General features: G+C 31.6%; 1 protein-coding gene across 1 annotated transcript; it reads right to left on the minus strand.

Annotated features, from left to right (window-relative positions):
- Positions 1 to 4,589: 4,589 nt before the first annotated feature.
- Positions 4,590 to 6,898, minus strand: LOC127076267 (putative receptor-like protein kinase At1g72540). Its single transcript, XM_051017871.1, has 5 exons — positions 6,422 to 6,898; positions 6,146 to 6,281; positions 5,922 to 6,058; positions 5,702 to 5,825; positions 4,590 to 5,472 (listed from the first exon to the last, which is right to left on the minus strand). Exons 1-5 carry the CDS (start codon positions 6,806 to 6,808, stop codon positions 4,901 to 4,903), a joined length of 1,356 nt encoding a protein of 451 aa, XP_050873828.1. The 5' UTR covers positions 6,809 to 6,898; the 3' UTR covers positions 4,590 to 4,900.
- Positions 6,899 to 10,718: the final 3,820 nt, after the last annotated feature.

Raw genomic sequence — 10,718 nt, forward strand, 5'->3', positions numbered from 1 at the left:
ATTCACCAACTCCTCTCAATTCTCATTAATTTCACCATTTTCCTTATTTTTAATTAAAAAACACTAATTTCATTCACAAAGCTCAATTTATCAATATTTCTATTATTTAATTAATTTAAAATTAAAGATAATTCTAATAAAATTCTACCTAATCTTAATAATACCAATAAATCAAATAGAGCACTCAAACAAAGTCATATAAAACATTTTAATTTAATTAAAATATTAAAATTAAAATCGAGGTGTTACAGGTGGTTAACAAACTTGCTCTTCATATGGAATAGGTGAAATAACAAGACCAACATGGGAAAAAATTCTTATTCTCACACTAGTACTAGAAGGCTTTCACATACACAGAACTTACGGGATGCAATTGTGAAGAGGTCATTCCCTGGAGATTGAGGATTTAAACCTCAAAGTTGCCGAAAGGAAGAGTAATTCATATTCGGGAGATCAAACACTTGTGCGTAGGTATCCCACACATATGTAAACCTCTTTCTGACTTACATTTAAGTGTACATTCTAAGCTCTTAGCAATGCTTTGCGCCAAAGGGTCATCCATGAGGTTTTCTACAAAATTGGTGTTAGTCATCTTGATTCACCCAAAGATAAATCCTATCACAACCTATTTTATATCTATACGAGTGAGATGAGGCTACCTATCACCAAGATTAACCACCACAAGTTTAGTGCTAGGATTAACATCACAAACTTCTACATCACCGAGGTCTACAAAAGGGATACCTAAATTTGAGTTTCTTGGGTTCTCCATATGAAAACTCAAAAATAGAAAGGAGAAAGAAGAAAATACCTTAATGTAATGCTAGTGGTTTGAAGAAGCTGGATGAAGACATATGTGGTTGTTTATGATTCAAGCTAAGCAATCTGAATACGAAGAATTCTCAATCATAAAGAAAAATGACTAATAAAGTGTTTTCTTTGTAATTTCACTATTGAAATAAGGATGAATCGTTGTCGTTGAACTTGGAGGTTATGTGCCAACGAATCAAATAGGTTCTCGAAGCAACAATCATACTTGAGTTCGCTTAAGCGGGCCTAGGCACATCACATTCCTTCCCTACATGCATAAGGGCATGCGGAAGCTATCGCCACAATAACGCTCTGTTTGTGTGAAGTGCTTAAAACTCGCATGTTCCCATATCAACTACTCACACTCAACTCCACCACGGAGAACCCCCCCCCCCCCCCCAATGCGCATCCTCAACAAACATATACTTTGGATGATTCATATTCCTGGGCCAACCTCGCTAACATTTGTATCAACAATCACTTATTCAAAGGTGATAAAAGACTTGTGGTTCAAACATTATAGGATGGTCAATTTCCCCATGAAGACCGACTTAATATAGTAAAGGTGTGTCAATCACTAATGTCTAAGTGATACTTTGTGTACGAGAGCCGCACACAAGTATGCCATTCCTTCCATCCAAATCGTTGATATGCATACAACAGTTCCTTCCACTCCAAACCGGACAAACCAAATACGGTTCTAACTGCTCCCACTATATAACCGTGACTCTGAGTCACACCTAGGTACAATTCGTTACTCACTTTAAACTTCCACCTCATTTATATACTTACTTACACGTCATCGAAAAATTGTTACCACTACATCAAAAACCTTTTTACAAAGCTCATCATCAACCTTTCCTCCATTCCTATTTTATTATGAAAAAAATATGTATCTTTTTAAAAAATATTAAAAAATTGTTTTCATTATTTTAAAAATTGCATTTTCTCTAATTAACATTTCATATTCTCTCAAATACAATTGTTCATTTTAAGAGTCTCATGTCTTTTGATTAAAAAACAAAAATAAACCTAACTTTTAAAAAATAAAACATAAATTGTTTTCACAAAATAAACTAGTCTATCTTTTTTCAAATGTTAGTAAGCTTAAAAGAGGAACTTTGTCCAAAACTATATTATATTTAAACAAGCCTGACATAGACATTGTATTGACATCATGCAACATATATGTTGCATATCTTCAATGTGAACTGCTACTGCCAAAGTGAAAGACGAAAATAAGGAAACATAAATCATCATCATTAGCATTTAGAACACATTATAATGGAGTTTGGTAGATTCTTGAATTAATCTAATTTTAGTCCAACTTATTGGCAACAAAATGTTTAAGTCACAATTTCATAATTTTCTTTCCTTTTTGTTACTTGCTACCATTTAAGACCAAATCCTTGTACATTGTTTCCCATGTTGAATCCTAAATGTGATTTTTTCTTTATGATTCTACAATAGAGGCAGTGTAGACTAATTCATATATCTTATAAGAATTTTGAATCTTCTTTAGTGGCATAATGCCTAACCTTGTTAATTAACTGCTGTGTTGAAATATAATGTAGATTGATGATATAAGAGATGTCACTCACTCATTCTACATTACCCAAAATTTTAGTTTTTTTTTTTCTATGATTTGATGTAGGACTATTTTACAAATATAATCCATCTGTCGATCTGAACTGAAGTTAAAATAATCGAATTATTATGTTTAATTGATGAATCGAACCATATTATATAAATCATTTTAGAATCAAATCAAATAACACGAACCAAATAACAAATAATCAGAATCGAAATTAAAACTGAATTAAACCAAAACTGAAAAATGCTAAAAATAAATTTATTTATTTCTAATTTAAAAAGTTAGGAAAAATATATAATAATTTAACTCTTTAACAAATGATTAAATTTAAAAAAAATTATCTTCTAACAATTTGATACGATTCATAATTTTGAATTATTATACCATATTACTAAAACGTTGGGATTGTTTTGAATAAGTTTTTATAATTTGATTGTTTAAGAATCGGTTAGTTGATTTTTTAATTAAAAAAATGATTATTATAAATAATTTATTCAAAATTGAATTTTACCATAGAATAAGAAGCTACTAGTCAAAACGTGTGCCTCTCAACTTATGATCCAGAAGTACATAAAAGAATTTGAAAATGACTTATCTCACCAATCTCAGTGGAGCATGATATTCACAACTAATCAAAAGCCCTTATTTACCATTCAAACCAGCTTTTACAAAATCTTAATCTATGTTTGTATAAAGTCCTACAATTTCATTCTACCGTGTGTTTTATGTTGGTATTTAAAGCAATGAAGAAACTTCTGGATTAGGGTTTAATGATGTCATTAGAAAGATTGTAATGTAATTGATCATATAGTTGAAAATATGTGACAAATATTTCTATAGTGAAATTTGATTTGATAATCATAATCATAATCATAATAATATTATTATTATTAATTAGTCTTTGCTTTGATTGTTGACATGTCACCAAATGACAGCTCTAGTAGATTCTTTAATTTTGTATGATATTAGCCATACCACAAGTTATTTTCATACTTTCATTCTTCCCACTAATGCTTGGGGTTGGTAAACAAATTGATATGATTATTTATAGCCCTATCAAAGATTAAGTCTTGTTCAAAGGATTGAAACTTTTGCTATGTTTTCTTGTAATTTTTCTTCTTTACTTTTTATGGTAGAAGGATTAAAACAAATTATTAGATGAAAAATTATAGTTTAATGAGTAATTATTTTATTTAAAAAAATTAATATAGAAAACTAGTTTCTAAATACTTATGTCTCTCATTTATATTTGTAAAGAAAAAAATTACTTAATCTGAGTTGTTCATATTACACTAGATTTGTGTTAAGAGTTTTTTCTCGGTACAATGAAATAGAGATGATAGAAAACAAAAGAAATCGATTAAATCAGAGTACTTGTGTCTTAAGACCGCTGAAACTTCTACAAAATCAACATTCACAATCTAGGAATGAAAAAGACTTATAATTTTGTATCAACATGTTTAAGAGAATTGCGTTTAACCAAATTAACACATTAATTTTATTTTCTTAAAGTATGAGAGAAAATCAAGGACTAATCATGCAATAGAGATAGGCATCTTCATTATTAAGAATAAGAGTTTCAATTTGCCACACAAATTCTATCTCCAACATTAAAATCTCAAAAAAGTATTTGTTATGGTCAAAACAATCTTTCCATTTATTTACATGTGACACAAAACACAATCTCTGCATAAATAATGAATCTAAAACTATACAATAAAATGATGCCATAATTTTGGAAAATCTAATCCACAACACAAATTTGTTGATAAGCATTTGGTCAACACAAGGCAGAAGTCAATGGTACTAGTAGCCAATAAAATAATTTGGCATATTTCACTTTCAAAATCTTTAGTTTTCAAATGAAAAAGTGTAGATTATACATATAAAGAAGGAAAATAATGCCAGAAATAGAATAGAATTTTCCAATGTTCTTCAATATTCCTTTGCTTCCTCCACAAGGCAGCATGAAATGAGGTTCAATTGTCCATGACAAGGTGGAAAAACATGTAAAAAAATTGTTTTCCCATCTCTAATGAGAGTTTTGTTTCAACTATGTTTCTTACTCTACAAGATTCAAATTAGAGTATTTATTTAAAAAATTTTAAACTCAATTTTATTTAAAATAAGACAATATTATAAGAAAGTCGGAAAAAACAACTTCACTGATAAAATAGACTGTTAGTTCTTACCAATAACATGATTAATTATGCATACATTATGTAAATGTGGCTATTCATTTAAGAATATATTATCCAATGTGTACATAAACAAAAAAATGGAAATTCTACAAAAAGAAAACATCAAAATTCAAACCTCAAAAAAATGAAAAAACACCACACAAAAAAACCAAAACATGTGTATTGTGATGTACAAGTAATATATTGTCTTTTCTTCTCCTATTTTCTTTCTCCTAACTCTATCTATGATGACATTATCATGGTAGAGAATCAAGGCTTAATCATTCTAACACTGTCAAATTTCATCTTCTTCTTCTTATTGCTTCTCCTTGCTTTCCTTAGGTGAATACAAACCAGTTCCAAGAGTCTTATACAGAGCAGTATCAGAGTAAACAGAACCAGACCTCATCATTGCCTTAATCCGTCGTCGACTACTACGACTTTTTCGACGAATTCTTCGACCCTCTTCCTTTTCTTCATCCTTAACTTTCACAACACTTTTGTCACTCACATTTAGTGACACTTCACTATTTGTCACCTCATTAGGAGCCACATAAACAAAATGACCAATTGGAATGTCATTTAGTTTCATGAGAGACTCTAAGGTTTTCACAACGGTTCTCATTGTTGGTCTACTTTTGTCATGATGGCTTAGACATTGATAGGTTAAGGAGGCTAGTTTTCTTGCTCCTTCGATCGAGTATTGATCCTCGAGTCGCGAATCGATTATTCTTTCGAGTTTGTGTGAATCCTTCAATAATGGCCTCGCCCATTCTACTAAATCTTGTTCTCTTGATGGTCTTTTTTTGTCCACTGATTTCTTTCCGGTTAGTAGCTCTAAGAGAACTACTCCGAAACTATATACATCGCTCATCGTCGTCAAACGACCTAAAAACAAAACAAAATAATAATAAGTTAATTGAATTTTTTTTTCACGAGAAGACAATTTTAGTCGACTTAAAAAGTATTTATTTTAAGTCAACTCCGTTTTTTGAAAAATAGGTCATACTGTTAGAATTTTGTGGTCGCACATAGTCAGATAGGTCTAAGCTATCGATTATGATCAGATTGTTCATATTTCAAGTTCGGTCAAAAAATCAAAAATCGACTATTATACCTGTATTGATGTATTCAGGAGCGGCGTAACCATGTGTGCCCATCACACGAGTCGTGATATGAGTCTGATCTTTATCCGGTCCATCAATCGCTAAACCAAAATCCGACAACTTAGCAACGAAATCCTGAAAAAGATGAACATGTTTTTATGTCACTTTATGCTTTTTCATTTGATCAAAACAACAAAATTAATAAAAATGCATGAATGAATAAATTATTACAGCATCCAATAGAATGTTTGAGGCTTTAACATCTCTATAAATAACAGGTTTCTCTTCTTCATGAAGAAAAGCTAGTCCTTTAGCAGCACCAAGTGCTATTTTGATTCTTGTTAACCAAGGCAAAGTTGCTAAATAACCTGCATTTTAATTAAAAGGAGAATAATTAATAAAAAAAATTGTTACAATTTTAATTTTATTTACAAGAAATTAAACATGATTTTCACCTTTGAAAAGTTTTTCTTCTAAACTTCCTCTTTCCATGTATTCATAGACAAGAAGTCTATGCTCATCTTCATAGCAATAACCAATTAAGTTAACAAGATTGCGATGCTTCAACTGCCCCAAGAACAGCACTTCAGCCTATAAAACATTAAAAAAAAAATTAAAATTTTAACATCATTTTGAGGTTTAATTGCTTGTTTAATCGGTTGAACTGTCTGGTTCGGTTTATAAAACACCGATAATGATAATAATGTTGAGAGGTTTAGAAAAGTTCTTACCAACCACTCTCTATGACCTTGTTTTCCATCCAAATTCAAGGCTTTAACAGCAACAGGTTGAGGAGGAACAAGTGCAGGCCTAAGTTTATCATCAATGAAACCTTTGTAAACCTTTCCGAATCCACCTTCGCCGAGAAAATTCGATTTGTTGAAGTTGTTTGTGATCTCTTTGAGTTCTTTGCAAGTGAAGATTTGAACATTTCCAACTAATGAATTGGATAAATCACTTATGACAGAAGGAGATGAATAATCACTTAAATCAGAAAGAGAGATTCTACTTGAACCTTGCTTTTTTGAAACAAGTTTTGGTGATTCTAAGGTAAGGTTTTTGTCTTTGAAACAACCAAGTACTAAGGTTTTCCATTGACTTTTTTTCTTTGAAGGCATTTTTTTTTGTGTAAAGTATTTGTGCCGGCTAAAAAGATTTTGATTTGAGTTTGAGAGCTTTATGAGTAGATGTAAAATTTGGTTTATAAGGGTAGCTTATATATAGATTATTACAAGACAAAGTCCTTAAAAGTTTCCTCATCATTTTATAAACAAAAAGACTTTGACAATAAAGCCTTAAACCCTATTCCATTGGATTTAATTGGTATAAAAATTATTAATATGTTTTACATATTGTTAATTAATCATAAAAGTTGGATAATAAATATTAAATGATGATCAAGATGCAAAATTGAAATCCATAATTTTTTTTAAGAGAACTAATCGGTTTGATCTTACTACTGAATTTGTCATATAATCAAACGGATAGGAATCAGAAAAATAAATAAATGAAGGGTTTCGACAAATCAAAGGGATTAGTATTTAAAAAACTAACAAAGCTTCAAAGTAGAAAATACATTTATAACTAAAATTTTAAAAAACTAGTAGAAAATTTTGTATCTTTATCTTAATCTTTGTTCGAGAAAAAAAAAATTTAATAAACACAAAAAATCGATTTAGTTTACAATAATTTTACAACTTTGTTGAAATTTAGTTTTATCTGATTTAATATCTATACAACTTTGTTATTAATATCAAATTATTTGATCTAATTATCCGATTTAATCCAAATCAATCATGTTATTCGATTCAATATATCTCATCTTCGACCACCTAAACTTTTTTTTTACTATAAAAGAGTACTTTTCTTAAAATTTTGTAATTATTTTAATGTAATATAGATTAAAACCCATAGTGTATTAGAATTAAACTATATATTTAATTTACACTTGACATTTTGTTCTCCATTTCCATTTTTTCTATGTTTTCGTGTGGGCCATTGATATTGATAAGATTTTCTTGCTTATGTCATTTTTTGCACGACTTGAGAGTCTTGTATACCCACCTCCACTTCATAAATATTTTGGATGGAGTACTTGTCCACATTTCTAATAAAGTAATGTAAAAGTGTTAACTAGTTTTTGTGTTGAATCTATCTCTTATTTTCTTTTGTGCTAAAATGTGTTTAATTAGTGGCTCCATGTGATCCAAATTAGTAATTGTTTAATTCCACTAATAAATGAAGGTAACAATTCCATAAAATCTTCTTCATTAAGAATTCTGTGTGAATACCGTGGCTGAAATTTTAAGACACTAATTACTCTAGTTAGATAAAATTGATTATATACACGGTTAGAATTTCACTCCATTTTATTGATCATGTTCTACTTTAACTAGGGTTGAATATCTCTAATAAGATATTTAACATGTTATTTTAGGTATATTGAGTCTAGAGTTTGAACTTTACAATTTTAATTTAGCCATATGTAAAAAAAGGAGATGATTTATATATTTTTTTTTTGTCATTAGTCTTATTTTCTCATTGCAAACCAATAACAAGTTGTTTAAAAAAGTATGAATCGAACCGTTTGAGAAAAATTATCTTCTAACAATTTAATATAATTTGGAATTTCGAAATAATATACCAATAATTTTGATTTGATTAGGTTCTGAATAGGTAAAACTATTCAATTTTATTAAGGTGAATTTTTATTATGATTTAATTCGATTCAGTTCAGTTTTCTCACTAAACTGTAATATGAACAACCTACAATTGTTGGAAATCCACCAAAATCTATGGAGAATTTCAACCAATCTTGATGAACAAGATTGTTATCACCCACACAATAACAATGAAAAGAGAAGAACAATGGAGAAAGAAAGAGTGTAAAGAACGATGAAGGAGAAGAGTAATAAAATTCTGCAGAATTTTTCTCTGCCCACAAACTGTGAAAAACTTCTTATTCACTTTGCAACTGTAAAATACTGTGAATACAATATTATGAATACTGTATTCACTTCATTACAAAAATAAGGGTTACTCCCTTTATTTATATATTTAGGTTAACTTGGACCTCAAGGAAAAACCCAAAATTATAAAAGCCCAAAATAACTAACACTATTAAAATAGACATAAGTCGAAATCCTGTGTGAAGTAACATGCTTCGACACTTCGACACACTAGGTGGTTCGACACTTCCTTACTCTGTCGAGCAACCTGCTTCGACACAAGGAATTAAAATTCAACACACCATATAATTCATTGTGTCTAAGCTATCTACGTTCATCATAACTCTTAGTCTTCTGAACACTTCGACCTGCACTCCCTTCATCATGATGTCTGCAATCTGATTCTCAGTTCTGCAGTGCTCCACATTCATCTTCCCATCAGCTACCTGCTCTTGAAGATAATGGAACCTCATTTCGATGTGCTTGCTTCGACCATATCCTATCAGATTCTTCTCCAGATTGATAGCTGGCATGTTGTCGATCCTCATGGTAATTGCTCAATGACTCTTAGTTATCTCTTCGACCAGATTCACCATCCATGTTGCTTGACATGCACAAAGAAAAACAACTATGTATTTTGCTTCGCATGACGATAATGCCACTACTGGCTCCTTTCTCGAACTCCAAGCAACTGGTGCACCACCTAGCATAAACACATAGCCAACTGTGGGTTTTCGGTCCTCAGCATCACTACACCAACTTGAGTCGGTTTCCCACTAATTTGCATTCTTTTCCTTCATCAACTGCAGGAAATAAAATGTCATAGTCGAGAGTTCCTTTCAGATACCTTAGTATCCTCTTCGCTGCTGCTAGATATGATACCTTTGACTTCTGCATGAACCTACTCACCATACCTACATTGTCTGCTAAGTCACGCCTTGTGTGACAAAGGTATCGAAGTGACCCAATAAGTCTTCTATATTGGGTTAGGTCGATATCATCTTCATCTGAATCTTTCGACAGTTATAATCTGGGCTCAGCTGGAGTCGGAGTTGGATTGCAATCTTGCATCTAAAATCTCTTGAGTATTTTGCCTGCATACGTTGTTTGATGCATCATCAAACCTCTACCACTCTTGTAGAATTCGATGCCAAGGAAATATGAAATGTCACCCAGATCTGACATTTCGAATTCCTTGTTGAGATCACCTTTGAAGTCTTCGATCTCCTTTTTGCAGCTACGTGTTATCAACAGGTCATCGACATAGAGGCATAGTATAAGAAATTCACTCTTGCTTCTTCTTACATATACTCCATATTCAGATTTACACTTTACAAATTCCTTCTCCCTTAGAAAGCCATCCATATTCTTGTTCCAACCTCTTGGAGCCTGTTTAAGTCCGTACAGGGATTTATGAAACATGTACACCTTTCTTGTTCTTTGAGGTCTGCTTATGCTTGCTTCACCTCTGACTTCTTCTTGTCGAACTTTTCTTTCGACTTCACTAGCTGGTTCATCATAAAAGATTCTCACTGAATCTTTCTTGACATTCTCAGTCCAATCCCACTACTTAAGCTCATCTATGATCACGTCCTTGCTGATCACCACTTGCTTATTCACTGGGTCGAACAACTTGTATCCTCCAATCGAATGATATCCTATCACGATCATCTGACTCGACTTGTCATCAAGTTTTCTTCTCAACTGATCTGGGACATGTCTATGTCTTATAGATCCAAACACCCTCAGATGACTCAAGCTAGGCTTGACACCAGACCAACATTCTTCTGGCGTGATTCCTTCTAGCTTCTTCATCAGACATCTATTTAGGATATATGTCGTAGTCGACACAACGTCTCCCCATAATTCTTTAGGTAGATGTTTGCCTTTCAACATACTTCTAACCATATTCATAATGGTTCTATTCTTCCTTTCTGCGACTCCATTCTACTGTGGAGTGTAGGGTGGCACCACCTCATGCATAATCCCTTCTTTCACACATAATGCATCGAAGTCTTTCGACACATATTCTCCACGACCATTAGTCCTCAAAATCTTGATCTTTCGACCGCTCTGTCTT

Source organism: Lathyrus oleraceus, chromosome 4 (genome assembly GCF_024323335.1).
Source record: "Lathyrus oleraceus cultivar Zhongwan6 chromosome 4, CAAS_Psat_ZW6_1.0, whole genome shotgun sequence".
Taxonomy (NCBI): Eukaryota; Viridiplantae; Streptophyta; class Magnoliopsida; order Fabales; family Fabaceae; genus Lathyrus; species Lathyrus oleraceus.

Bases quoted from the DNA above. Each gene is read 5' to 3' on its own strand.
- LOC127076267 (XM_051017871.1), bottom strand. From the start codon at position 6,808: ATGCCTTCAAAGAAAAAAAGTCAATGGAAAACCTTAGTACTTGGTTGT. The intron at 6,282-6,421 runs GTAAGAACTTTT...AATGTTTTATAG, and splicing joins AAGGTCATAGAGAGTGGTTG to GCTGAAGTGCTGTTCTTGGG. The intron at 5,473-5,701 runs GTATAATAGTCG...TTTTGTTTTTAG, and splicing joins TCCTGAATACATCAATACAG to GTCGTTTGACGACGATGAGC.